At 50.1% G+C, this 25156-nt stretch overlaps 2 protein-coding genes and 1 long non-coding RNA gene across 4 annotated transcripts; 2 read left to right on the top strand and 1 right to left on the bottom strand.

Moving 5' to 3' along the window:
- The first annotated feature begins 13297 nt into the window (after positions 1–13297).
- On the top strand, positions 13298–14681 carry LOC146428279 (uncharacterized). The gene is made up of 2 exons (XR_014856166.1): positions 13298–13435; positions 14473–14681. It is a non-coding gene; the product is annotated as an uncharacterized LOC146428279 (long non-coding RNA).
- A 2527-nt stretch (positions 14682–17208) lies between these two features.
- C21H1orf174 (chromosome 21 C1orf174 homolog) lies at positions 17209–20456 on the top strand. Its single transcript, XM_085079906.1, has 3 exons — positions 17209–17564; positions 18118–18600; positions 19363–20456. Exons 1-3 carry the CDS (start codon positions 17358–17360, stop codon positions 19495–19497), a joined length of 825 nt encoding a protein of 274 aa, XP_084936032.1. The 5' UTR covers positions 17209–17357; the 3' UTR covers positions 19498–20456.
- A 753-nt stretch (positions 20457–21209) lies between these two features.
- Positions 21210–25142, bottom strand: DFFB (DNA fragmentation factor subunit beta). 2 transcript variants are annotated; one of them, XM_085079904.1, is made up of 7 exons: positions 25023–25142; positions 24694–24820; positions 24426–24614; positions 23659–23738; positions 23328–23501; positions 22826–22926; positions 21210–22355 (listed from the first exon to the last, which is right to left on the bottom strand). In XM_085079904.1, exons 1-7 carry the CDS (start codon positions 25134–25136, stop codon positions 22139–22141), a joined length of 1002 nt encoding a protein of 333 aa, XP_084936030.1. In that variant the 5' UTR covers positions 25137–25142; the 3' UTR covers positions 21210–22138. The 2 variants fall into 2 exon arrangements, with proteins under 2 accessions (XP_084936030.1, XP_084936031.1); XM_085079905.1 differs by lacking the exon at positions 23328–23501.
- Between the last annotated feature and the right edge of the window lie 14 nt (positions 25143–25156).

Below are 25156 nucleotides of genomic sequence, written 5' to 3'. Positions count from 1 at the left end.
TATGCAGCAGGTCAGCAAACAAAGCAGGGGATTAATTGCTGCTGTCGATACATATCTCAGCAGCATCCAAACATTTATAACTGTGAGTTAGCACTGTGGTCACGCTGCTGGAGCTGGCGTATCCAGGCCTGGCACTGGTGGCTTCTCCCGCTACTCTCGGGGACGTCGTCTGGGTCACTCCACTCTGCTTCCAGCCCCATGCTGCACGGTGCTCTGGGCTACTTCCAGAGCCAGACATGCTCAAAACAGGGTTTCCCCGAGCTGTTTTTGGCCCTGAACAGTTATCCCTGCTCGCTGCATGCCCACAGCCCACAGCACCTCGGTAGCTGTCCCCATGTCACCCTGCTAATGACAAGGCTTTCAAGAAGGGGGTGGCTAATAATCACAGCAGGCTGTTTCTCACGTTCTCCTCGGCTGGCAAACTCTGCCAGCAGCCTCAGCCGCTACGTCAGAAGCAGGAAAAGAGCAGAGATGGCTCAGATGTGTGCTCCGAGTGGAGCTGTGGGCTGGGGAACAAGGACACTCCGGAGAGCGCGGAGGGGAGCCGGGGGCTGAGCTGGCAGAGCCAGGCTCTGCTACACTGGCAGCCCATTCTCATCCCCATCCCTATCTCTGTGAGCCTTGGCAGGGACAGGGACTGCAGGGTGCCACGGGATGGGGCTGCACCCTGGAGAGAGGCTGCAGGCTTCAGGAGACCATGCTGCTTGCTTCCCTTTTTAATTTTAATTCCGCACCTTAGAATGTATCACTAATAGAGCCAAACAGTATTGAACTGGAAATGCTGTTTAATTATTTTTTTTAAAAATAGACCACGGAATGGCAGTAAATAGAAATACCAGTGAACACGGAGTGCGGCGCCAGTCTCACAGCAACAAATGGGGCCTCGCTCTCAGGGCAAGTCAGCTGTGACTCCATCGAGCCACTCGGCTGCAAATTATTCCTGTCCTCTGGTGACCGTCGTCAAGAAATCACAAGCCCTTCTGCTCCTGAAAGAGCTCATAGACAGCTAGAATGACCTGTTTGTATTCATGTATTCAGCACGGGAATTATTAATTAATATGCTTTATTGGTTTTGTTAAAATCACCTGGGCTAATTTTAGGGGGGATTTTGGTAATATCGATGCATTAAGGGCAAATAACCTGGAACTAAGGGATTGGTTTTGTGAATGTGGATGTTAATGCATCTCCTTGAGCAGTGCTGTGGTGGGGAGGGGAGGCATTAATGGTCCCATTATGCTGTATTACACAAATGGCATGTTACCCTCATGGAGGGGATTTAACAGCTTGGTGCAATAACAGGCTAAAAGCTGGCAAGGATAATGGACTGTAAAAAAATATATATGTTTATTGACACTTTTCCTTGTTGTTTGGATTTCTGCAGAGTGAATCTCCTTGGTGTGCCACGCGATGCTGCATGAGAAGATGCCAGCACAGGATGAGACTCTTCCAGTGGCTGGGGCAGGTGGGAAGGGGTCTGGCATGTCGCTCCTCTGAGCTGCACTTGCCAGGCATGATCCAGCTGGGAAGCCACAGCAAACTCCCCCATGCGGGAGCTCATTCCACACTGGGTGCTGCAGTGAGCTCCCCACTGATGTCAGATGGCTGCACCCCACAAACTGAGGGGCACAGCTCAGCCCCCATACTTGCACATGAGGGATGCTCACCTGTCTCCCACAGGAAGGGCAGGTCCTGATCCCATTTCCCTCTCCCCTGCACACCCAGAGAGGTGGGCAGCAGCCCCAGCCCTGTTGCCAGCCAAAATCTGGCCGGCCCTGCCTACAAACACCGCAGCTGACACTGGGGAGAGGCAGCCTTGGGAATTTGTGCAATGAGCGTTCCAGCACAGGCTTTAAACACCAACTTAGTGAAGAGGCTGTGACACCGCTGGCTCCAGGTCCTCAGAGCCACCTGATCGTCTCCTTGCCAAAACACGGAGCCTCCCAAATCACACCGCTGTGGGCGAGGAGATAAAATCCCTGCTAAAGATGTCACAATCTGGAACTGTCTCTTCTGTGCTGCACAATGAGATGTCACAACTTGGCCTCTGAAGCCCAAGATGCATTTTCCAGACTTATCCAGAATGCAGTTTTGTTAAAGTCCCAGTGCCTGGGTGTATTTCCTAACCCATCCATGGAGGCTTCCACCACTGAGGTCCAGCTGCAGACAAGGGTGTGTTTGTCTTCAGCTTCTGAAGGTGGGGTTACAAAGGAAAGAAATAATTTGGCTGCTTCCCCAAGAACAAAAATGCTCTCCCAGGCCTCTCCCGGTCACACCAGCTCTGGTCCCAGAGCTGGCAGCTGTGGTGGAGAGTTGGAGCTGCCCAGAGGTGTGGAGCTGCCCAGAAGTGTGTAGTGTGATACAAATCAAGGGGTGGGGGTTGTCTGTGGAGACCCAGACAGTCAGTGATACGGCACTTGTGATGATTGTTCTGCCTGGAATCTCATGCATGGGTAATAATTACTCTCCTAATTCCATTATTCACAGTTGTGATAGGTGGTTTCACCTCTATTTCTCTCTCTCACACAAACCCCTTATTAGCATTCCCTGCAGTGAGAGTATTCCCCACCCTGCAGCCAAAACAAGCGAGGAGCAGGTTGGTGCACAAGATCACCATGTCACAGTTGCCCTTCTGTGGCTCCCATCTCCCATCCCTGCTCTGGGGCCAAAAGTGGTGTCATTAGAAGGCAGGGACACGGTGCAGGTGTGGGACATGTGTCCCTTCCTGGGGAACCAGCAGGTCCCCTCCACCTGTCACTGTCACCTCCCCGTTCCAGACCACACCCAGCCGTTTGACTCGGAGTGTTTGATCTGCTTCCAGAAAAAAGTAAAAATGAAAAATTCCACTTAGCCTTTCTTATGATCCATAAAACCCTGCTGGAGGCTGAGACAGCTGCTGATATAAAAAAAGTTACATTAGGGAAGAACTTATTGCGGGATGCCTGGGACTATGGATGTCTGGGGCTGTGCAAGTGCTGGGCTGCTACTGCTGGAATGAAACACTGCTGCCATTCCCAGATGTACTCCCAGAAGGTCAGGGCTGGGTGTCTCGGGACTACATTGGCACTCACAGGTTTCTGACTCCCTAGCTGGGATGTCTGGTGCTGTTAATGCAGAATCACAGAATCACAAAATCACAGAATCACAGAATCACAGAATCACAGAATCACAGAATCACAGAATCACAGAATCACAGAATCATTTATGTTGGAGAACCCCTCCAAGATCATTGAGTCTTTGCCCCAACTGGAAGAGGAGGGGGAAACAGTGGCTGTGTGGAGGTTGAAGGAGAATCCTGCCACACACCTGAGTGGGCTGGAGGTGAGGCTGGGCAGGCCATGTGCAGCTCAGAAAAAGTCCCTGCAGCCGCCCCTTTTCAAACAGAGGAAGTCAGCAGTCCCCAGGCTCACATCCATGATCCATTACTTTGTTTTGCCTACTGGCAACTGCAGATGGGGAGGCGTAAGGTGGGAGGAAGGGGTGAGTGGAAGACTAATTGCAGCTACACCTGGGGACCTTGGGCACTGCAGGTATTTCAGATGGAAAAAAGTAATTTTCAACAGCAAATTGCTAACTGGTTCCTTAATGTCAGCCTTCAGCCACAGAAAGAACAGTGACCTGTGGTGATGCTCCGGCATGGGGTGCCAGGCAGGGAGCAGCACAAGCCCATGCAGCAGAGCAGGACCAGGAGCAGGACCAGGAGCAGGACCAGGATTAGGACCAGGATCAGGACCAGGACAGGGTCCCCGTGATGAAGCTCGCAGGGTGCTCGAGATGCTCCAGGAGGCCTGGATGCAACTGTTTAACAGCAGTGTTTAAGAAGAGGAGTTGCCATGGCAACTGCTACCCGGGATTTTGTGCCCTGGTACCGGAGGTGCTGGTGCTGTGAGTGCCCAGCAGTCACACTTTTCTGCCCTGAGACAGCCCGCGGTGCCCACTCTGCTCCGTGAGAATATCCACGGAGGTACTTGTGAGGTCTGTGCTCCAGAGGCTCCTGCAGCCCAGCTCACAGTAAGGCAGAACCTCATGACCTGCAGCTCTGAGCACGCCAGGCTCTTGTCCGAGCTCTGGTTTCCTCTACAAACACCTCCTTGGCCTCGTGGCTCCCCGGATGAACACAGTGGGCAGGAATTGCACTCTTCAGGACTCAGTTTTCCCCCCTAAAACAGTGGGAGTAAGTGTGGGTGTCCCCAGCCACTGCTCCTGGGACAAGGTATGTGGTGACATGGAGGCAACACAGAGCCATGGCGTTATTCCCCATTTGGAATTACCTTGTGAGCTGTGTTAACAGCTTAGCTGCTAACTAAGACTAGATCTCGGGTAGTAATAAAAGCAGTCCCTTGGTGGGTGGGTTTTGGCATTTCATCTCGATTCCAAAATGAATAATTTATACAAGGCTTTATTGGAGCCCAGAGTTATACAATAAATGTTCCATGCAAACACGCTCACATATTTCAATGTTAATATCTCTCCAGTGAATTTGCCTGGCAGGCCAAGCCAGGCTGGGATTGCCACATTGCTTATTTACGTAAAATATCATAATCTCACTTTTATTTGCATTTCTGAAGTGCCATTAGGGTGATTTGGAACATATGAGCCCAGCCAGTCGATTGCAGCTGCAGCTCCTGGGCCAGGGTAGGAATGACTTTCAGGCCTCCATGGCCAAGAGTAGGAGTGGGTTTTGGCAAGCTGGTGCTGCGGGGAGGCAAAACCCACGGGGTGAACGTCAGGGCACAGGGGATAAGCATTTGGGGGTTTTTAGGGGTGATGTGTTTGCATGGGCTGAGCAGATGGAGATGAGAACAGCGTGTGTCACTGGGGGCTGCTGCCTGAGCCTCCTCCTGTCCCGCTTTGGGGAGTGAAGCCTTAAAGGCAGCTTAAATCCCAGGCAGCTCTTGCAAGGGAAGGTTGGCAGCTTTCAGCAGCAATGGGCTGCAAGCCCACCCCTCCTCAAACCAACTCTTGAGGGATTCCTTTCTTTCTCAGGGAGGTGAAATAATACCCATCTCCAATGATTTAGTTGCTTAAAACCCAATTGTAGCCTCCAGAGACTAATTACCTTCTCCCTGCATTTGCATCGTTTACATTCAAGTCAGTTTAAGGATGTGTCATGTTTTGGAAAGAGATGAGAAACTCAGAGGAAAAATTCCTCTCAGAAGCAAAGGGCTCAGGAAGAAGAGGTGGAAACAGGCAAGTTGTGAGCACAGCCATTCTGTGAAGGCTTCTACCCTCTCTCCAGGAGGGTGTACCTCTCTCAGGACAGGGACAGGGAGGTGAAGGAGGGTGAGTGTCCCTCAGACCAGCCCTTGCTACTGTTCCAGCCGCAGAGGAGGATTCTCCAGCGGGAGTGGAGGCGTGTGGTGTGTGCTCCTCGCATCCCTCGGCAGGAGCTGACAAGCAGCAGCCTGACGGTGCGGTGCCTGTCTGATCCCAGCTGTCTGGCTCCCGCATGGAGCTGTGCTCACAGCACAGAGGCGTCTTTGAGACAGGCAGAGATGATTTCCAAGTTGCTGCTCTGTGCTCTGCTGCCCTTGGCCACGCTGGTTGCTGCTGGGGCTCTCTGACATTCGCTGTGAAAAAGGGGGCTCGTTTGAGCTCAGGGATATGCAGCCACAGGGTGATGGGGAGGAGGGGACAGTTCCACCCAGCCAGGACAGCTATGGGCATGATCTCTGCTCCGTTCTGCTCCAAGGCAGGACATGGCAAGGATTCTCCAGGTGTCTATGCCTGCCATTCAAATCGCCAAACTTCTGTTGTCATCTGTTTTCTTCTGTCTCTGCAAATTCCACCAGGAGCTGATGATCCAGCTCAGAGCTTTCCTTGCTCATGGAGTGAGGGCACTGCAGAGTGAAAGTGGCAGAACTGTCCCCTGCTGTGCCCAGCTGGCTGACCAGCAGTCCCCTGGGACACAGCAGCTCTGCTCCTCCTGGCTATTGTGGCTCTGGGGAATGGGAACTTTAAATGTCATGGGTGAGCTTGATGGGAGAGATTCCAATGAAAAGCAGCAACGGTTGTTTGAGAAAATTAATTGAATTTATTTGACATATACTTGCAGATCCAGGGAGCAAGTGCAGACATACCTGGAAGAATTGCTTCAAAGAAAGCCTATTGTGCTGCTGCCGCTTGTTCTGCTCCTTTCTCATTTTTTTTTTCCTCTTGGAACTGCTCTGAGCCGGAGAGCTGGTGACAGAGGAGTGCATTTCATCCACAGCCAACCCAGCGGCACACGGCCTATTCCAGAGGATCTCCACAGGCCATCATTGTCTGGCCCTGCCGCTGTCTGGGCAAATTTAGCACATAGCCAGTGGGTTGCTTTAATAGGAGTGCTGTGATTTCAGGGGAGCTGGAAATTTATATTCCCCTGTAATTGCCACAGCACACCTTAGTGCTGCTGCTGCTGTAGCAGGAAAATGGTTCTCCCCAGTGCACCGGGGACTCGGCAGAGATGCTGGCATAAACAGGATAATGAATGCTAAGGTACCTCGCGTGTCGCACAGACTGAGCTTAAATATTGAACGAGCAGCATTCCTGAAAGAGCCACAACCCTTCCTTGGAGAGGGGCAGAACATTATCTCCAGCCTAGGGAACATTTTGCCCTCTGCACACTGGGATTTGCACTGGGACCTCACTTCAGTGATAATGGGATTTGAGAGTTTGGAACACATCTTAATGCACTGCATCCCTCCTATCTGTTGTCTAAGTAAAATGAGTTTGAATTTTTTATTTTAATTGCAGACTTGTGATCTGGAATAGACATCCTTGTACTGAAAAGCAACCGCTTTTAGATCCACTCCTCAGGGCATACAACGACACAGGCACCCCGTGTCAGGCACTGCCTGTCAGAGCACAGCTGGATCCCAGCGGTGGGCGCAGCTCCACAGGCGCTCCAGCCAGGCAGAACAGCTCAGGAAAGCCTCATGGTTCAGGAATGGCTCCCCTTCTCTAGACAGGCAGGATTTTTTGTGCCATGACTGACTACTGAGCTTGGAACAGCATTCTCAGAGCCCAGCTGACCCCAGTTCAGATGAATCACAGAATCCCTGGACGGTTTGGGTTGGAAGCTCATCTTGTTCCAACACCCTGATGGGGGCAGAGACATCTTCCACTTGGCCACGTTGCTCCAAATCCTGTCCAGCCTGGCCTTGGACACTTTCAGGGATCCAGGGGCAGCCACAGCTTCTCTGGGCAACCTGTGCCAGGGCCTTACCACCCTCACCAGAAGGAATTTTTAATTAATAGCCAATCTAACTCTGTTCTCTATCAATGTGAAGCCATTCCCCCCTTGTCCTGTCACTCCAGGCCCTTGTAAATAGTCTCTCTCCATCTTTCTTGTCAGCTCCCTTCAGGTACTGGAAGGCCACAATGAGGTCACGCTGAAGCCTTTTCATTTCCAGGCTGAGCAATCCCAATTCTCTCAGCCTTTCCTCATAGGAGAGGTGCTCCATCCCCAGCGGGGAGCAGTAAAGCTGCTGCAGGCTGAATGGCACTGAGCCTGGGGATTCCTCATCCTGGGCCAACCCCCAGCCAGCTGGACAATGTTGGCCAATTCCTCATATCCCTTAGGATCACACCACCCTGGCCTCAACAATGATCTCAGGGGTTTGGCTGTTGCTGATGCCCTGTGAGAGTCCTTAAAGTCGCTGCTCTACTGGAATAAGAAGTTATCTCTAACCCTGTAGGGATTTGGCAAAGATGCTGGCACGAAAATAGTTTGTAATGAGCTTTAAGACATATTAATGAAGAGAAGTATAATTATTATTACCGAGTTCAATTACAGCCCTTGGATTACAAATATTCTCCCACAATCCCTCAAGAAAGCAATGCATCTTGTCTCCGCAATTAAATAAACTGCGTATCAAGGGGAGGGAAGAGGATTAAACTACAGAAGAAAGAATTGCTTCAACTTGACTGTTGTGGCCCCTCTCCTCCTCCCTGCTTTGAGGAGAAGAATCCTCACTCAGCACAGCCCAATGGTGATAAAATATTCCTTGAGAAACTGGTGGTTGGCTTCCTTCCAAAGTCTCCGGCATCTGGAATGCAGCAGTTGCCATGCTAGTGGAATCTAATAAACTCCTGTCTGCAGTATTTATGGAAGTGCACACCTGTACAGTTCTGCGTCCCAAAGATGCAACCTAGGCACTCCTTCAGGGTTTTTTTTCTTCCGTGGTTACTGAGTGTGAAGACAAAACCGAGGGATGTGCCTGTTCCCTGTGCAGGAGTGTGACTGAAAGCACGAAGCACTGAGAACTGCAGAGCTGCAAATGCAGAGCATCGCCGCAGGTCAAGTGCAGGGAAGCTGCACACGGAGTGAGGGAAGCTCTACCTCAGCAACAGAGAGGGAATGTCAGCAGTGGTAAAAAAAAAATGCTGTCCCCAGGGAACAGCAGAATCCAGGGGCTGCTCCAGCCTTCTGACTTCTTGGCCAGAGCAGTTTGTCTCTGGAGAGCTTAGAGGGGAGGAGAAGTTGGTGCTCAGCTGGATGTGAGCAACAAGGGGCACTGCACTGCTTTCCCTTGCCGGAAGAATTCCATTACAGAGAGGATCACCCTGCCATGGATGCTGGCTGGCACAGGGCCAGGCTCACTTCCAGGGCCAGAGCAGCTCTGCTGGCTCTGATGCTGGTGGAGAAAAGCCTGACAGTGTCTGGCACGTGGGATGGGCAGTTTGCAGGTGGGACAGGAGGTCTGGGAGGTTGGACAGGAGGTTCACAGATGACAGTGCTGCTGCCTCTGGCCCCTGGAGCAGCACAGGAGGCTCCAAGCTGGCCAGAGCAGGGGTTAGTGCTCTCTCTCTCATCCCTAAAATCTATGCTGAAGCACTTCTGATATCAAAAGGCACCGAGTTAAGCACAAGAGCAGAAGTCTCTTGGTGACGTGGCTGGGTTTTGGCAGGACATAAAGAAGCAATGACAAACCTTGGCATACTGATGGGCATGGAAACAGTGCCAGTTGTGCACAGCTAAGTTACCCACTGCCTTCCTAGCCACTGCCTAGGAACTTGGTTTCCTTCTTTTCCTATTAAGCAGGTTAACAAAAGCACAGACACTCAGAGTGTAGCAGCTCCCCCTTAAACAGTGCTATTGTCTGCAGATGAAGCAGAGCCAACGCTTGTTTCAATTCCCTCAGAATCCTCTCTCTGAATGGGTTTCTTGTGCACCTGATTGTTGTTCAATCTCTCCTGCCCAACCTGGTGTACACACGGTTCCGGGGCTCGCTTTTGATCGTGCTGGCTGCAGGACACTTGTTCCTCCTGTGAACCCTGCTCCTTTGTTCCTGCGAGTGTGCCACCCACGGGGAAACCTTTGTCCAAATAATCTCAGATTCCCTGAAGAGCGAGAGCTGCCAGCTTTGCTTTCTAGTTGAAGTGACAGCAAGGAACATATAGATTTATTCTTCTATTCACTGGTGGCTTTCTATTCGTGTGTCCTCGCATTGAATCAAAGTGTCAAAACAACATCCCCGGCATGCCAGCGGCAGCTCCTGCCCACCAGAAGGACATGTGAGGAGCAGGTATTTTTAGCTGAAAAGGATAACCAGCAAGGGTCGTGTAGTGAAGAAAATGACCCAAGACAATGGTAAGAAGTAACCAAGGCACTTCTATTGGAACCTAGGAGGATTGAGATTACACCAGATACCCCTCTGCCCTGGGACGAGGCACAGAAAGGGACAGGAACATGTGGCAGTCAAGTTCCTGGCTCTGTGACAGTGTTATTAAACACTCTGAGCCCTAAACCCTCTTCCTGGGCAGTTTTTAATTCCGACTCTGTGTTCAGCATTAAACACTATCAGTGCATGCAGAAAAGAGCCCTAGAAATGTGCTGCTTGAGCAGGAGTGCCCAGCTGAAGTCTTTCTCCGCTTACATGATTAATCTGTCTCTGAAGAGCAGCTATTACACACCGGGACGGTGTCTGGACAGTTGTGTGACATCTTCTGTACAGGATGCAAGCGGTGCGGATGACAAAGGCACGCAGCTGGCCCTGTGGGGAGGTGGGAGATGACTCAGAGCTGTGGCATCGTGTAACGGAGCTGCTCCTGGAAAACCTGCTTCAAAAGAGTCAGGACACGGGAGATCAGCAGCGATGCTTGATGGAGGCAATACCTGATGTAGGAAGTACTTAAGCAGATTGTAATGAGGATGTGGGTTCATTACCAGAGCCTCCCAGGGCTGATAACGGAATCGCTCCTGTTGCACTGCAGTCCCCAGTTGGAAGGAATGCGTAAAAGCACGGCGCTCTGGGCCACTGGAGCTGCTGTCCTAGTGTGATTCCTACCAATGGAACAATATTGCTTGCTGTTGCATGAACAGAACATGTCTCCTCTGATTGTTTTTTCCTGCTCTTTTGAAGATAGATGCTGTCTGAGGATCCCCGCTGGTAGAAGGTCCTCTCTGAGGTGCAGTTACAGCTCTTTACGTGTAACCTCTGGCACTGGGAACCAGTGGTAAAAAGAAATAAATCCAGGTGGGGATCTTTTGGCACAGAGTTCACTCTGGTTTTGTAAGAAGTCGTGAGAGTGGACAAGAGACTGACCTCAATAGCCTGTTCCATGGCCCTGCTCCAGGGTGCTTCAACTGTAATTATCCTTTTTTAATTCAGGGAGCTACTGAACTGTGATGAGATTCCTGGAGTGGCTTAAACTCCCCCTCCTGTGGGATACCAGGGAAAGAGATACCTCTTCAGGAAAATGCTGATGGCTTCTTGCTCTGCTAAGAAAGTGCCACCTGGCTCAGCTGCCATCTCCATCTCAGGTGCTTATCCATGGGCATGTGCCTTTGCTCGGACCAGCTCTGTCCTGGGAGATTTCATCTGCCCGGAAATTGGTGACTCTTAAATGCCAAGAATTAAATTGCTGAGGGGTTTTAAACTTTATGTATTGAATTGTCACAAGACAAGTGACAGAAAGGGAGCTAGAGTTAATTATGTGACAGGGAGAGAAAGTGCCACTGTGCAGAAATCCTTTGAAAGGCAAACAGAAATATTTATAGACTCAGGACTGCACAACTTGCCACACTCTGACTCGAGATGTACTACTGATTCATGGGGCAGCACTTTCGGATGGGGCTCTGGTGTAGGCCACAGCTCTGCTGAAAGGTAGGTCTCACCTCAAGCTGCGTTCAGAGGCAAGTGCTAATGAGAGAAAATCTGGTAGGATTTTGTCAAATCAGAGTTTAAAAACATCCTGGTGATGTCCTCTTTTCAGTCCCTCAGTGGATTTCCCTTTCTGCATGGCTGGCAGAGCGGCTGTGAGGGTTTGCTGAGGTGACCCCAGCCCACACCACACCACCAGCTCTGTGGGGACAGTGCCCCAGCCCCTCCAGATTTGGGGAACACGCACAGCTCGTGCAGATGCCCATTTCTTGGGTGATTCCCCACCACACCGCAATGCTTCTGTTCCATTCTGCCTTCAAAGCAGAACTGCAAAGCGCAGAAGCTGGGAGAGGAGACAAACACGATCCTGAGAGTTTGCATATGCCGAGAGACTTCAAACCAGATCAACATCTGCGAGCAGCCAGCCGCAGTCACCCTCCTGTGGGATGCTCCCTGCCCTCCCGTGCTGCTCCCAAGGGTTATCCCATGCAGAGCCACGCTCAGTGGGCACAACCTTGGCTGTGTGCCTCCCACAGCTCCAGGCCTGGCCCAGGCTATTGTCGCTATTTTCAGGGACTGACTAATCCTGATGGGAGCAGGAAGAATCTGCTGCTACCTGCAGAGGACAGAGGGAAGGAGATAATTCATTCCCATCCCCAAAGCAATCCCTGCAGGCAGGTTTTGAGTTAGGTTTCCAATCATTTGCCTTTGGAGACCACCAAGCACGCTTTAAAGATTTCTTTATATTTTTAGCAGTAACATGATAGTGGTGGAAATTTAATAAAATTCATCATCAAATATTTATCCCATTACATTGGTTTAAGTAATTTAAGATGCTGAAATCAACACGGTGGGTTTATATTTAATGAGCCTTGTGTAAAACAGCCACTTCCATCCTTGTCAGGTGTGTAGAGGAGACACTTGCATTCACTCAAAGAATTTTTATCTCCCCAAAGATATGGTGTTAAATAATGTACAACACTCACCAAAATGTTACCTGTCACTGGTGGAAAATCAGGCTGGGGCTGCGTGAGCCTGATCTTCTCTGGCATGTAGGACAGAAGAAGGGCATTTTTAAAATTATTATTATTTTAAATCTAACTAAGCAAATTATGCTGAGAGCAGCCTGGGCTCAGCTTTTGGATGGAGTTCAGCCTTGCTGAGTGTGGTGTTCCCAGCTTGTCCCTCTGACAGCTGGGCAGGGTGGCAATGCCAGAACCAGGCTCAGCTACCTGCAGGCAGGGATGGCTGGAGGAAACAGGGAGAAGCTGTTTGTTCCTGAGATCCCCCATGCCAGCTGGGAGCAGCACATTCAGAGCTGCTGAACACAACTGCCCCAGCTCCCTGGGGTCCCCAACAAAGCTACCAGGTAAAATCTGGGCATCTCTCCCATGGAGATGGGCTGGGAGAACTGGGATATGCAACTTGGAGAACAGGAGGCTCTGTTCTCCAAAGAACAGGGGAAGGGGAAACCTTAAAGCACCGTCCAGTGCCTAAAGGTACTCCAGGAGAGCTGTAGAGGACAATGGACAAGGGCATGGAGTGACAGGACAAGGGGGGGTTGCTTTAAATTAAAAGAGGGGAAATATAGATTAGGTTTTAGGGAGAAATTCTTCCCTGTGAGGGTGGTGAGGAGCTGGCACAGGCTGCCCGGTGAAGCTGTGGCTGCCCCATCCCTGGAAGTGCCCAAAGCCAGGCTGGACAGGACTTGGATCAACCTGGGATAGTGGACGGTGTGCCTACCCAGGGAGGGGGTGGAACGGGATAAGCTTTAACGTCCCTTCCAACCCAAACGATCCCGCGATTCCCTGATTTAGGCTCCTGGCAGGAGGGCAGAAAGGCTTGGCGGGGACTGCGCCTCTCCCACGAAATCCGGAGAGAACTCCTCGTCCATCCGAGCTCACCTGTGTCACTCATCCTGCCGTGCCTGTGTCCCGCCGTGTCCCCTATTTCGCCATGTCCCCCCGTATCTCCCCGTGTCCCACATCTTCCGTGTCCCGCTGTGTCCCCCGTGTCCCCTGTGTCCCCCGTCCCCCCGAGTCCGCGCTCGGCGCGGCCGCACCGCTGGTCTCACACTGACCCCCAGCGTCGGGCGGCGGCTGAGCCCTAACTGCTGCCCCGGCCGGGGAGTTGATGGGAATTAAACCCTAATTAAACCCTAATTAAAGCCTGTAGCAAAGCGACGTGACAAAGCGGGAAGCGGAGGGGCGGGAGTGGCTGTTCCCACGGCTGCAGTTATTGCAGCCGTTAAATTGAGCCAGGAAAAGGTTTCTGTAGCTGATGCTTTTTAACAGCGAGGCCAAGTTGCCAGTAAATCATTAAACCAATGTAATCAGTCTCCTGGAGCAAAGGTAAGGATTTGGTTCCAGTGAGATGCTTTGTGCTGGGAGAGATTTACTTGTGGTTTTTGAAACACTTTAAAAATCAATGTGCCAGGAGCAACGAGGGGCTTAGAGAGGGCAGGAGACCTGGGGCAGGTGGAGCGCCTGGAATTCACTGGGCGGTGTTTGGAGGTGCCTTGGGAAAGATTAGACAGGTAAACACTACAGGGAAGTGTTTATGAGAAGTGGGAATGTGCATCAACCGCAGGGGGACAGAACCACCAGCAGCAGGGCTCCAGGGAAGGGTTTGGGAAAGGATCCTGGCAGGGCTCCAGGGTCTTCTGTACCCATCACAGGAAGCCCAATGCCAAACAGCCCCTCAGGCAGGTACTACAAGCCCCAGCCTGGGCTGGGTTCTCTGCACTCACTGTTCTCAGATGTCCCTTATGGTTTGTCATTAACGAATGTCACAGGTTTCCTCTTTGTTGCTCTTTCTCACAAAGCCCACGTACAGTTCTGTTGTGTTAATTAATTTCTTCAGATACTGCTTTTCCACATTTGGTCCTTGATAAGAGACTTGCAAGAAATCCAAAATAAGACTCAAAGAGATTTCTCACATGGCAGGCATAAAGTTTCATTATGTACCATAATTTCCCTGTGATTTCTGTGTCAGGGCTCTCCAGCTCCTGATGTGAGCACTCCTCTGTGATGGAAATGAGGGTTTTTTTCTATTTGAGTGGTGCAAAGGTTTTCAGGGCAGTGGTGCTCAGGGCAGTGGTGCTCAGGGCAGCTGCATCAGAGGGCTGCACACCCTTGTGAATATTCAGTTCTAGATGGGGTACTGACTCCCAGAAAATCTTCCAGGAGGCAATACCCAAAGCTGGCAGTTCATCATCATGGAATTATCCAGTTCCAGCCCCCTGCTATGGGCAGGGACACCTTCCATAGACCAGGTTACTCAGAGCCCCAGCCAGCCTCAATGCTCACCAACATCACCTGAGCTGGCACAACACCACCATGTGATGGAAGGGAACAGCAGCTAAACATTCTTTGCTTCAAATCTGGAGCAAAACAACAACTCTTCCTGCTGAGGAGGAAGAGGAGGCAGCCAGAATGATGCAGCAGGGAGCGAGGCTCCCGGTCCTGGTGTTTGGGAAGTTGATCCTCCTCCTGCTTTCTCCCCAGAAGAATTCAGCCACTTGAACCCAGCCCACCCTTCCCGTGGCAGGAAAAGGCCAGTCAGTGCTCTTGCCGGATGGCTGTTCTGTTTGACAGACCTCACATTCAACAGTTAACAGCCAGCGTGTTTACAGGCAACATTTTTTTTGGCTGCTGTCCCTGGCATGTCACTCATGTTTAGCCAAATGAACTGGGAGGATTATAACAGACAGGGACACTGGTGCAAGTGACAGGCGCAGAGACAAGTGCTGCAAGAAGCTCATTTACACATCGACTTTCACAGCCCGGCTCTCCCTTCCTGCTCCATAAGCTCATCAGCTGCTGCTGCAGAGCCGCCAGTTTTCACAGGAATGATGGAGCTCGCAAAACCCTCTTTTTATTTTTTCTTCCCCGTCTGCTTAGACAACAGATTCTAATATAACCCATTTTTTTAATATTGAGAATAAGCCCCCTTTAATGTGGAAATGTGGGTTTAATGTAAATAGCTCGTACTGCTCTGATTCCCTCCAAGGGCTGTTGGCTGCTGGCAGTCCCCCCGTCGCCTTTCAACTCACTTGAGAGTCACTGATGCTGAGATGGGGATGGATCTCAAAGGGATCCGCAGTCTCTCCCGGGTGCTTCCTGCGCTATGTGACAGTTTTTATCTCGGCCATATTTCAGAAAATTCAGCAACATCTGCAGCTGTGAAATTGTCACCACCTGCCCCCGAAATAACGTGGTTGGATGGGAGAATAGGGTGAGCGTGACACGAGAACTCTGGAGGGAGCCCTGCCATCCCAGCTCCATCTAAGCTGCTTTGTCCCTTGAGAGTGTCCAAGGCCATCCCACAGTGCTTCAGGTACTTGTAGTTGTGTATCTCACCCCATGCCAGGTCACCAAAGACCACAGGACTGCTCAGGGCTTTGCCACCCCATCCTCAGTGCTCAGTCACGTCAGCTTTCCAAGGCAGCACAAGCAACAAGAACCACACAGTGTTGTGAAAAGTATTTATTAGAATTGTCAACATTAAATTTTCCTTACTATTTTCAGTTTGTTTTGGAAATTAAAACAAGAACCACGTTTTCCAGCTGCAGAAATGCTGCTTTTCAGCCAGTTTTAGTCTGCGGCTGTTTACAAGACAGTATAAGTTTTCACTGCCTAATAAAAACAATCATCTGTATTCCATGGCTGCAAGCAACAACACTGTGAGAGAGTGGAGCAAGTCGAGGAGGTTTTGGAGAAGAATATGAATTATCTCACCCGGAGAACAAAGCACAGACGGACCCTGAGCACCAAGGGAAATTGCACAGCAACATGCAGGCGAGTCTCGAAACCTGCACAGTTTAACTGGGGGATTTTATACTTTTGAGAAAAAATGTATTTCTTGAATATCCCCATAGGTACAGTCTTGCCACTTATTTCTGCGATTTAAATTGTTGCTTCTGTTTTTTAAGGCCAGGATGAACGGACAAGCATTTAATCAGCCAAGCTGGATGGAGGAGCACAGGTACCACTGAGACTCGTGGGACGACTCTGCAATGAGCAAGAACATTAAAGGCTGCTATAAAGAAACAAGCTCCTGTGCCCTCAGATGGACAGAATTATAAAAATCCCCACAGTGTCCCCAAAGCACTGAATTAACCAGAGAAGGAGTTGTGTTTAATGTGATGGATGGAGCCCATGGGCCCCATCGTGGGGATGTGGCTATCAGGGCACCAGTACCTGCCATCGCTCCCTGCAGCACCTCCCTGGGAACATCAGACAGGATAATTACGTACTTAAATCTGGGTGCTTTACTACACAGAAATTCATCTGCTACCCTCAGAGTCCTTGAAGTTAAAGAGGGATTTGAGTTACTGACATAATTTGTTCCCTGAGGGCTGTGAAAACCAGAGAGAGGCACATCTGAATAATAACTCTCCGACCACGTCTTGAATGGGAGCGAGCGCTGCTTCAGAATGAGACACAATGGGAAGAAAAAGATTTCAAATGTTTATAAGCTACATAGTGCCTAGGCAGGATGGGTTTGGTTTTTCCCCAGGCAGCAGCCCTGAGGGAGGTCAGTGAGTTCCCTTCAGATACTGGAATTGCAGCCTTCTAATACCTGAAGGAAACTTACTGGAAAGATGGGGCAAGACAAGTTACAAGAGTATGTAGAGACAGGACAAGGGGAATGGGTTCAAACTGATAGAGAGGAGGTTTAGATGGGATATTGGGAAGAAATTCTTCCCTGTGAGGGTGCTGAGGCCCCGGCACAGGGTGCCCAGAGAAGCTGTGGCTGCCCCTAGGTCCCTGGAAGTGTCCAAGGCCAGGCTGGACAGGGCTTGGAGCAACCTGGTCTACAGAAGGTGTCTCTGCCATGGCAGGGGGTCGCACTGGATGATCTTCAACGTCTATTCCAACGCACCAGCCATTCCATGATTCTGCAACCTGTAACGCGCTGCTTTGTCCTCACTTTGCCAAAACTTCCGTTACCGTGACGCTGCCTCTGGTCCAAGCTAAGGGCGGCTGGGTGTGAGGGGCTGCTGGGTGTGAAGGGCGTGGGCTCCCCACCCTCACTGGGCGGGACGAGGCTTCCCTTTACCCGGTGCCCTCAGCCCGGAGCCCACAGCCCGGAGCTCTCAGCCCGGAGCCCGGTAGCCGGTGCCCTCAGCCCGGTGCCCTCAGCCCGGAGCTCTCAGCCCGGTGCCCTCAGCCCGGTGCCCGGAGCCCTCAGTCCGGAGCCCTCAGCCCGGAGCCCACAGCCCGGTACCGGCACTCGCCCCGGGGCTCCCGAGCCGAGAGGCTCCACAAGATGGCGATGGCGGGCCCTGCGCGGCCCAAGATGGCGGCGGGCGGCGCTGCCCGTGGCCGGAGCCGCTCGGACACCGGCGGTCCCGCTCGTCCGGCCCGCTCACGGCCACGGCATCGGCACCGGCACCGGGCCCGGCCCTCCGCGAAGGCAGCCCCGGCAGCCGACCCCGCACAGCCCGCGGGGGAAGCAGCCGACACGGCGAGTCCGGTACGAGGGACGGGGCAGGTGGGCTGGGGTGGGGGGGAAAGGCCGCGGGGTCGGGCGGTCACGGCTTGTGGGGAGCGCAGGTAATTATTAACAGCTACAATCTGAGCATCACGATGTGGGAATTACAAGGAGAATGTATGTAAATTTATCGCCGTTCCCCCTCCTCCCACTGCAGAAATACAGAGCAGATTTAGCCGCTCGCCCTGCAGGGTGATGACAGTCAGGCCTGGCGCAGTAATTCCAATTAGCAGCATCCTTAAGAAAATAAGAACATGGTGATTGACCTCGTATGGGGATGGTTTATTCTCTGAGAAGTGTTTTCCACTCGCTGATGATGGGCTGTACATTGTGGTTTATGTAAGCTCTCTGTTCCTCTTTGCCTCTCTTCACATGCACTTTTTCTAATTACTTTTCCTAGAAGGTTTGGATCAAGATGCCACTCCTGTGATGGAGCTCCTCTGTTCCACAGCCAGCTTTGCAAATAGAGAGATATGGTGATTTTATTCCTCTTTATTTCAAGTGATTTTTAGGACCTTGTCTTTTTTTCTAACAGTGTTCATCACACGAAGCTGCTGAAGAACAACCCGCAAAGAGGATCAAATGTGAAAAAAGCAATCTAAAATCAGACCTAGAAGGACTCACATGTGAAAGTGGAAACCTTGCTGTGCAGGGGGAAACACATAAAACATCTGATGGGGGTGGAGGTTCAGAACATCCAGGAGACAGCAGTATAATCCAACAGGAAAAAGATGAAAGCATTCCAAAGACCGATGAAGGAAAATGGGAAAAGGAGCATGATGTTCCTCAGGAGCCACACATGGTGAAATCCAGCAGTACTCCATTAAAACTGGGTGGATATCTGTACCACCATCACGTGTTCAGTGAGGAGGAGAGCAGCTGTGGGAGCTTTGATGGAGCCACCTCGGAGAATGCGGATCGCCCGCGGAGACCGATGTTCCTGGAGTACAGCAGTGGCCTCTCGGATGAGGACAGCAACCAGCCCATGCCAGTGCACCGGTTCTTCGGAGATGTTGAGGTGCTGAGATGATGAGTCTGTTCCTGCTTTAGGTTCAGCCTAAAATTTTAAGCCTAATGCTTGAAATTTGCCTGGAAACTCTTGGTGAATTTGACCAGTATTACTGGGCCCTGTACTCAGATGGAATTGTCTCCATCAGAGATGAAATTACTTGCCCAGCCTGATTAATTTCAGATGTAAAATCTTTCTTTTTTAGATTTTTTAATCCAATTCTGTGAGATAGATATTTTTACTCATAGTGACATGGAGACACAGCATTGTTGGCAAAAGAGTATTTTTGTGGTCTTTGGTTCTTAACAGAATCATAGAATGGCTTGAGTTGGAAGGGACCTTAAAGATCACCCAGTTCCAGCCCTGCTGCACTGGAATTGTTTGGAATGGAAATTGGTTTCTGTCTACCTCAGCTTTTGAACTGATCCAAGGGCCAGGGCTTTAAATCAGAATGCCATTAACATGCATAACTTTGGTCAAGTAATGCCGTGGTCTCTTAGGTGTTTCCTGTGGTATCCAGGGAGCAGTGGGGATTTGTTTAGGGAGCCCTTACCCTGTCCAAATCCTTCTCACCCCTGTGGAAGGAGTGCAAGCCCTGAGACTACCCATGGATCTGGTTTGGGCAGATTCCCTTGAAAGCCCCACAGCTTTAGCTTTGGGTTTGTGCCACTGCTCCTGTGTTACTTGAGGGAGGATGGGAACTGGTGGAGGCAGAAATTCTGCCATTTACCCCCACAGAGTTTCCTCAGTGATTTGATCTTTTCCCTCCAGGATCTCCCAGCAGTTGTGCTCCCAAGCATGACGAGGAGCAGGCGAGAAGCCAGGAAGCTCCATTTCATCGCAAAGGAGGATGATGAGGAGGAGGAGAAGGAGAAGGAGGAGGAGGAGGAAGAGGATGTTGTCTAACAACAAACTGTAAATAAACTACACACTTCTTCTTTTTTTTTGTGACCACATGGCGATGGCTGTGTCAGTAACATGAGGTGTCTGTTTGCCTTTTCTCAGGGAGAGAACTGGGAGAGTTTGTTTTGCTGGAATTGGCAGATGCAGTATTCCAATGGTTATCTGGGGCAAAGACTGAATTTTCAGTGATTTGGAAACAAATTATAATTTAGCACTTTACCACTAATATTTAGGGGAAAAAAACAGGGAAAAATAGAAATTGTTATTGCTTTTTTGTAAATTTGAGCCTCTATCTTATGGAAATACTTTATTTCACTCCTTTTTTTTTCAAAATAGTCAAGAAAAAGATGCTGGAATAAAGTGGGTTTTTTTTTTTTTTAATTCTGTGGCATCCAGGTAGTAAAGGAGTGAATTGACTCCCTGGTACAAAGAAGGTCAGGGGTCTCCCTGGTGTGAGTTGTTTACACCTAACCCAGGACCAATTAAACCTCTAAAATGCAGTTCTGCTGGCGAAATGAAATGCAGGATGTCAGAGTGGGTTCAGTGTGCTCATCTCTGGGAGTTCAGAACGTTTTCATTGCACGTCAGCTCTCCAAACACCCACCCTGTGGTGCTGCCTCCTCCCTCCACCTGCTGCTCCAAGTGTCGATTTTCAACTGATTTCCAACAGGGATTTTGCAAACAAATGCTTTGGTGGTGATAAACAAGGAATCCCTTGGATCTGATGGACAGAGGAAGATTGCTAAAGCTGTGGGGCAGCTCCCTATGCATGTCTGAAAAATAAAGAGCAACCTCAGCTGATTCCAGGAACTGTTAATTCACCCAGTGTTTGTGGGAATATTTCTTTGAAAGTGTGATTATGCAATAAGCTTCCAAATATTTATTGTTATAGCTCCTTCTATGTTTCTAAAAATAGAGAGAATGTTATCAGCAGATGGTTTAAATAAATATTAATTTCTACAGCTAGAGCCTGTTAAACATTCAAAAGTTGCAAGGCAAACAAATTGCATATGCATGGCATGGTAATGCATTCCCATTTCCACTCCAGCTGATGCATTGTTTCTGTCAAAGATATTTCTTGGCTCCTTTTCATTCTAATTCTGTAACACGGAAAAATCCAGATTTTTTAATCGCATATTCATGGTTCCAGCCCAGCTCCGTGTTGCAGCAGCTCCTCCCAGCATTCCTTCAGTGCTGTGTTTGCTGCTGGCTCTTTCTAGCAAACACAGTTTCACACACAGACATTCATTTCACTGTGCAAAATGCATTTTCAGTTTGGGGGGGGACGACATGTGCCACACAGGTGACACTGGGTTTGTCACCAGAATCCTGCCAGTGCTGCCCTCCTCAGTGTCAAACAGTGCAGGAGGGGAAGCTGGAAGGATTGATTCCATGCAGTGGAATTAGAAATCCTGTGTTTAAAATGCACCTGCTTACTTTTCAGGTTGCAATGTTGGGGAAGGGAATGAATTTATTGTTTAAAGTAAATCAAAACTCTCTGTAGCAAAGCTTCCAAGACCCAGTAAGTCAGGGCTCAGGCAGAAATACCATCTCCACGCAATTCCACGTGGACTAATGGATCCAGGATCAACACCATGGGGGAAAACAGAGCTTTACCTAGTTATTTACAGAGCAGTAAGTACCTGGTGCTCCATTCATAAACACATTTCCTTTAATCTCTTGTGCGTCTCCACATACATACACACACAGATGTTGAGGGCATTTTTTATTGGAAAAGCTCACATGATTTACACTGATAATCCCAAAAGTTCAGTTGCTATCAGCTGGCATTAAAAAAAAAAATTCAAGTAGAAAATCAAACTTTGTGATTTGTTGCCTGAGGTAGGAAGTGTTTTACCAAAGCAATATTCTCCAAGGCAGTGGGTAAACAGTACAGTAAACATGATCATTATAGCTGTCCTTGCTGGTGGTGCTTCAAGGAAACTCAAGGTGAAGAGGCAGAAAGTGTTAGAAAGAAGTGGGAAATCGACAGGGAAGATGGCAAACAAAGGTGGGAAGAGCAAAAATGTGGGGATATGCCATGGCCTTGCTCTTCTTTCTGGAAGATGCACACCTGAAGCAATGGCCAAGGAGCAGTCAGGGCTGATGGCAGGAGTTTGGCACATGTAAGGTGGCACCTCTGCTGCTGAATCACCTTTGGCATTCCTGAAATAACACTGGTTGCTACCTGCAAAAGGCACAAAGTGAAACATGATCCTAAATTCTTGTTTGCTTGTCTTAATCTCCAGAGGAATATGAATCTACAAGCCCCTGCAGATTAGTTTGAAAGAGATGTTTTGTCCAAGTTTCATTTCTCTGTACTGTGAGATTTGGGCCAACACGGGTTGTGGCAAGAAAGAGATGGCAGGGTGGAATCAGTGTCAGCCTCTGGCTCATTTTAAACCCTCACAGCTGGATTTTTATCACACTTGATATGAGTTGAGGGAGGCTTGTAGGGAGTGGGAAGGCAGGAGAGCAAATTTAAATGGGATATTGGAGTGTGCTTTGTGAGGCTCTGGTTTGATTACTCAGCCAGTCTCATGCCAGGGACTCTCAAATAGTTCTTGTTTTAAGAAATTGGTGCTATTTAAAACAACAGACTGACATGATTGAAAAAAGCAGCGAGTCCCTTCCAGAGACAGCACTAGGAAATCTCATGGGATTGCTTCCTCTTTCTGTAAATTCTGGTTTTGTCACAACTGAGGTTATGATTGGTTTTCTTATGGCAAGCAATATGTACGAGTTTTAAATTATCCAGGGTAAACAGCAGCTGATAGAAGTATTCCCAGTTCACTTCTCTCCCGTCTCGTGTTTTGACAGCTTCTGCCAGTTCTGGGACAACAGCACGTTTCTTCTCAATTCTTGGGGACACAAAAGAGAAGACAATATTGCCATCAAGAGTTTTTTGAGAATAATCAAGCCTCCATCTTTGTTTCAGAGCCAGGCAGAACTGCAATTCTTTCTCCATAACTAGGTGTATGACTTTTTTCCCCAAGGAAATTAGTTTAGCAAATCCTGTTTGCTTCACACCTACATTTGAAATGGGTCAGAGGGGGTTTTGCCAGAGAAGAGAATTCACATGGATAGCGCAGCAAGGAGGGCTTTGCTTCCATACAAAGAAAATCTGCACAGAAGCAAAGCAGCTAATGAGAGGCAGCATTTCATCTGTATTCAGGGTTTCTCAGAAAAGCTGCAGCATCCCAGCACGTTTTCTCACAACATATTCACAGCAGAGCTGACTGCACAGCGAAGGTAGGGACTAAGGCTAAACCTTTCTGATGAAGCTGAAGGACATGAAGCAGGTAAGTCTGGATTAACACTTGGTACATACATGTGGTCGAGATTCCAGGTGCTGAAGAGGATCCTGCTTTCCCTGTTGCTGTAGGGGTTGATGGAATGCTTACATGGGCAGTCATCTCTGTCAAAAGGTCCCTGTGAAAGGTGTCACACTTGTCATCCCAGCATGGTCCTGCCACGTGCTAGTGAACCACAGAGATCCTGCACCCCACATCCCCCCAGCCTGACACTGCCCTGTGCTGCACCCAGGGAGCTGCTTCCTTCCTCTGATGTCGAAGGGGGAATGGGTTCAAACTGAAAGAGGGGAAGTTTAGGCTAGGTATATGGGAGAAATTCCTCCCTGTGAGGGTAGGGAGGCCCTGAAACAAGTTGCCCCGAGAAGCTGTGCAGTGTCCAAAGCTAGGCTGGACAGTGCTTGGAACAACCTGATCTAGTGGAAGGTGTCCCTGCCCATGGCAGGGGGTTAGAATGAGATGATCTTTAAGTTCCCTTCCAACCCAAACCATTCCATGATTCTTCAGGAATGCTGCAGATACCTGACAGGAGAACCACCCCTCTGCGGTGCACAGACGCGCTGCCTCCTCCTTCTCCCTTCTGTCAAAGTAGCACCCATTGTACTTCACAGATTTCAGTTTATCTGTCATCAGGTCGATTATCCCCCTGTAGGCATCTCGTGCTGCAGGATGAACGTTTGAAATAAAACCACTAACCTAGAGGGGGGAAACCCAGCAATTGCTCCTCAGTTCCTGTGGCAGCCTGAGGCTCTTTTCTACAGTCACAATGTTGCAATGTAAAATACTCAGTACTCCTGTGGCCACAGAATCACTGTTACAGCTTGATATAAATTACTTCAACAGAAACTTTTACCTCTCTCATGTAGCCCCGCATTCTGCTTTCACAGCTGTGCCGCAGGTAGCTGGATTTGTTCTTGAACCGAGACTCCAGCCCTGGAAGGAATGAGATTGTTTTGTACCCCAGCACAGCTTCTGCCCAGCTGGAAGTTCATCCTGTTTTTTCACTAACTCAGAATGCACAGGTTTTTAAATTTCTCATTTTTATTTTACTGATTCTGGACTACCCTGCTCTTAGGCACTTAAAAGGACCCTGTAGAGCATCCACTGGGAGAGCAGTAGCTGGTATTGTTATATGTTTCTTGTTAATATATATATGTGGAACACCAAGAGATTGTGCAAGGAAAACAGAATTGTTGGGGAAGAACTGCAGTAATGGCTTGGGAATGGGAAGGGAGATTTGCGGAGGGTAAAGAGAATGTGAACTAAGATTAGCTAGCTGAGATGTGCCAGCTATCAATATACTATTAGCAAATCATTAAAACATCATGAATGCAGACTTTTATTAATGGGGGAAAATGTATTCCAGAGCTATCTTTGATAAAGCAATTCACCATTTTTTAAAAAACATTGTCTGATAGTAAATATGCATCTACTTTAAAGAAACCGAAAGACACATGCTAATGGAAGGGATAACTAAACCCCTGACCAAGTACCCCATCCCACCAGCCAGAAGAACTCCCAAACTTCGCTTTAAGAGCAGTGAAACTGACAGAAGTGACTTTCCAGAGCACCGCAAGACCTAGGAGCCCCTTAGCAGCTTCCTTACGGCAACAAACACACCTTCAAACCATTTCTTGTCATCTTCCTTATCCTCGGCCAGGATGTTTTCGCTCAGGTTATGAATGAGATCCGCCAGCAGCTTCTGCCTGTGGGGAGCCCGCTCGTCCGTCAGCAGCCTCCGCGCAGCCTCCACCACAGCGTCCTGCTGGCTGCAGAACGCGGCCAGGAGCCGCTCGATGTCGCTGGCACCTGGGGCAGGTGAGGCGGCGCCGGCTGAGCTCCCTGCGCCGGCGCTGCCCCCGCGCCCCACGCCCGGCCCCGCACTCACAGCCCCGCCAGCTCTCCCCGGGGCCCAGCAGCACCAGCTCCGTCTGCGGCGGCAGCGCTCGGAAGTAGCTCTCGGTCAGCTCCGTCCCGTCCTCGTAGAGGCAGAGGCGGCTGCCTGGCAAGGGAAGCTGCCCCGCGGGCGGGTGAGCATCGGGTGATCCCCGGTCCCAGGCATCCCCACACCGGACCAGGAGCAGCTACAGCCCCGGCCCGGAGCTGCGGCACCGGTAGCCCCGATCCCGCACGGTCCCGTCCCACACCTGCAGCACCGGGCAGCCCCCAGCCCATCCCAGATCTCCCGCAGCCGGCAGCCCCCGCTCCGCCCCGCACCTGCAGCAGCCGGCAGCCCTTCCTCAGCAACCCGCGCAGGCTCCCGGCCGCCACCCCGAACTTCTGCGGGCTGCCGCAGCCGCGCAGGCGGAAGGGTCGCAGCGGCTCCGCCATAGCCTGGCCGTGCCGGTGCC

Source organism: Lichenostomus cassidix, chromosome 21 (genome assembly GCF_008360975.1).
Source record: "Lichenostomus cassidix isolate B80296 chromosome 21, HeHo_3.0, whole genome shotgun sequence".
NCBI classification, from domain to species: domain Eukaryota; kingdom Metazoa; phylum Chordata; class Aves; order Passeriformes; family Meliphagidae; genus Lichenostomus; species Lichenostomus cassidix.
This window is presented reverse-complemented; position numbering and strand designations above follow the sequence as displayed.

Bases quoted from the DNA above. Each gene is read 5' to 3' on its own strand.
- C21H1orf174 (XM_085079906.1), top strand. From the start codon at position 17,358: ATGGCGATGGCGGGCCCTGCGCGGCCCAAGATGGCGGCGGGCGGCGCT. The intron at 17,565-18,117 runs GTACGAGGGACG...TTTTTCTAACAG, and splicing joins CAGCCGACACGGCGAGTCCG to TGTTCATCACACGAAGCTGC. The intron at 18,601-19,362 runs GTGCTGAGATGA...TTTTCCCTCCAG, and splicing joins GGTTCTTCGGAGATGTTGAG to GATCTCCCAGCAGTTGTGCT.
- DFFB (XM_085079904.1), bottom strand. From the start codon at position 25,136: ATGGCGGAGCCGCTGCGACCCTTCCGCCTGCGCGGCTGCGGCAGCCCG. The intron at 24,821-25,022 runs GTGCGGGGCGGA...CCCGCGGGGCAG, and splicing joins AGGGCTGCCGGCTGCTGCAG to CTTCCCTTGCCAGGCAGCCG. The intron at 22,356-22,825 runs GTATGTACCAAG...TGTGTCCCCAAG, and splicing joins ACCTGGAATCTCGACCACAT to AATTGAGAAGAAACGTGCTG.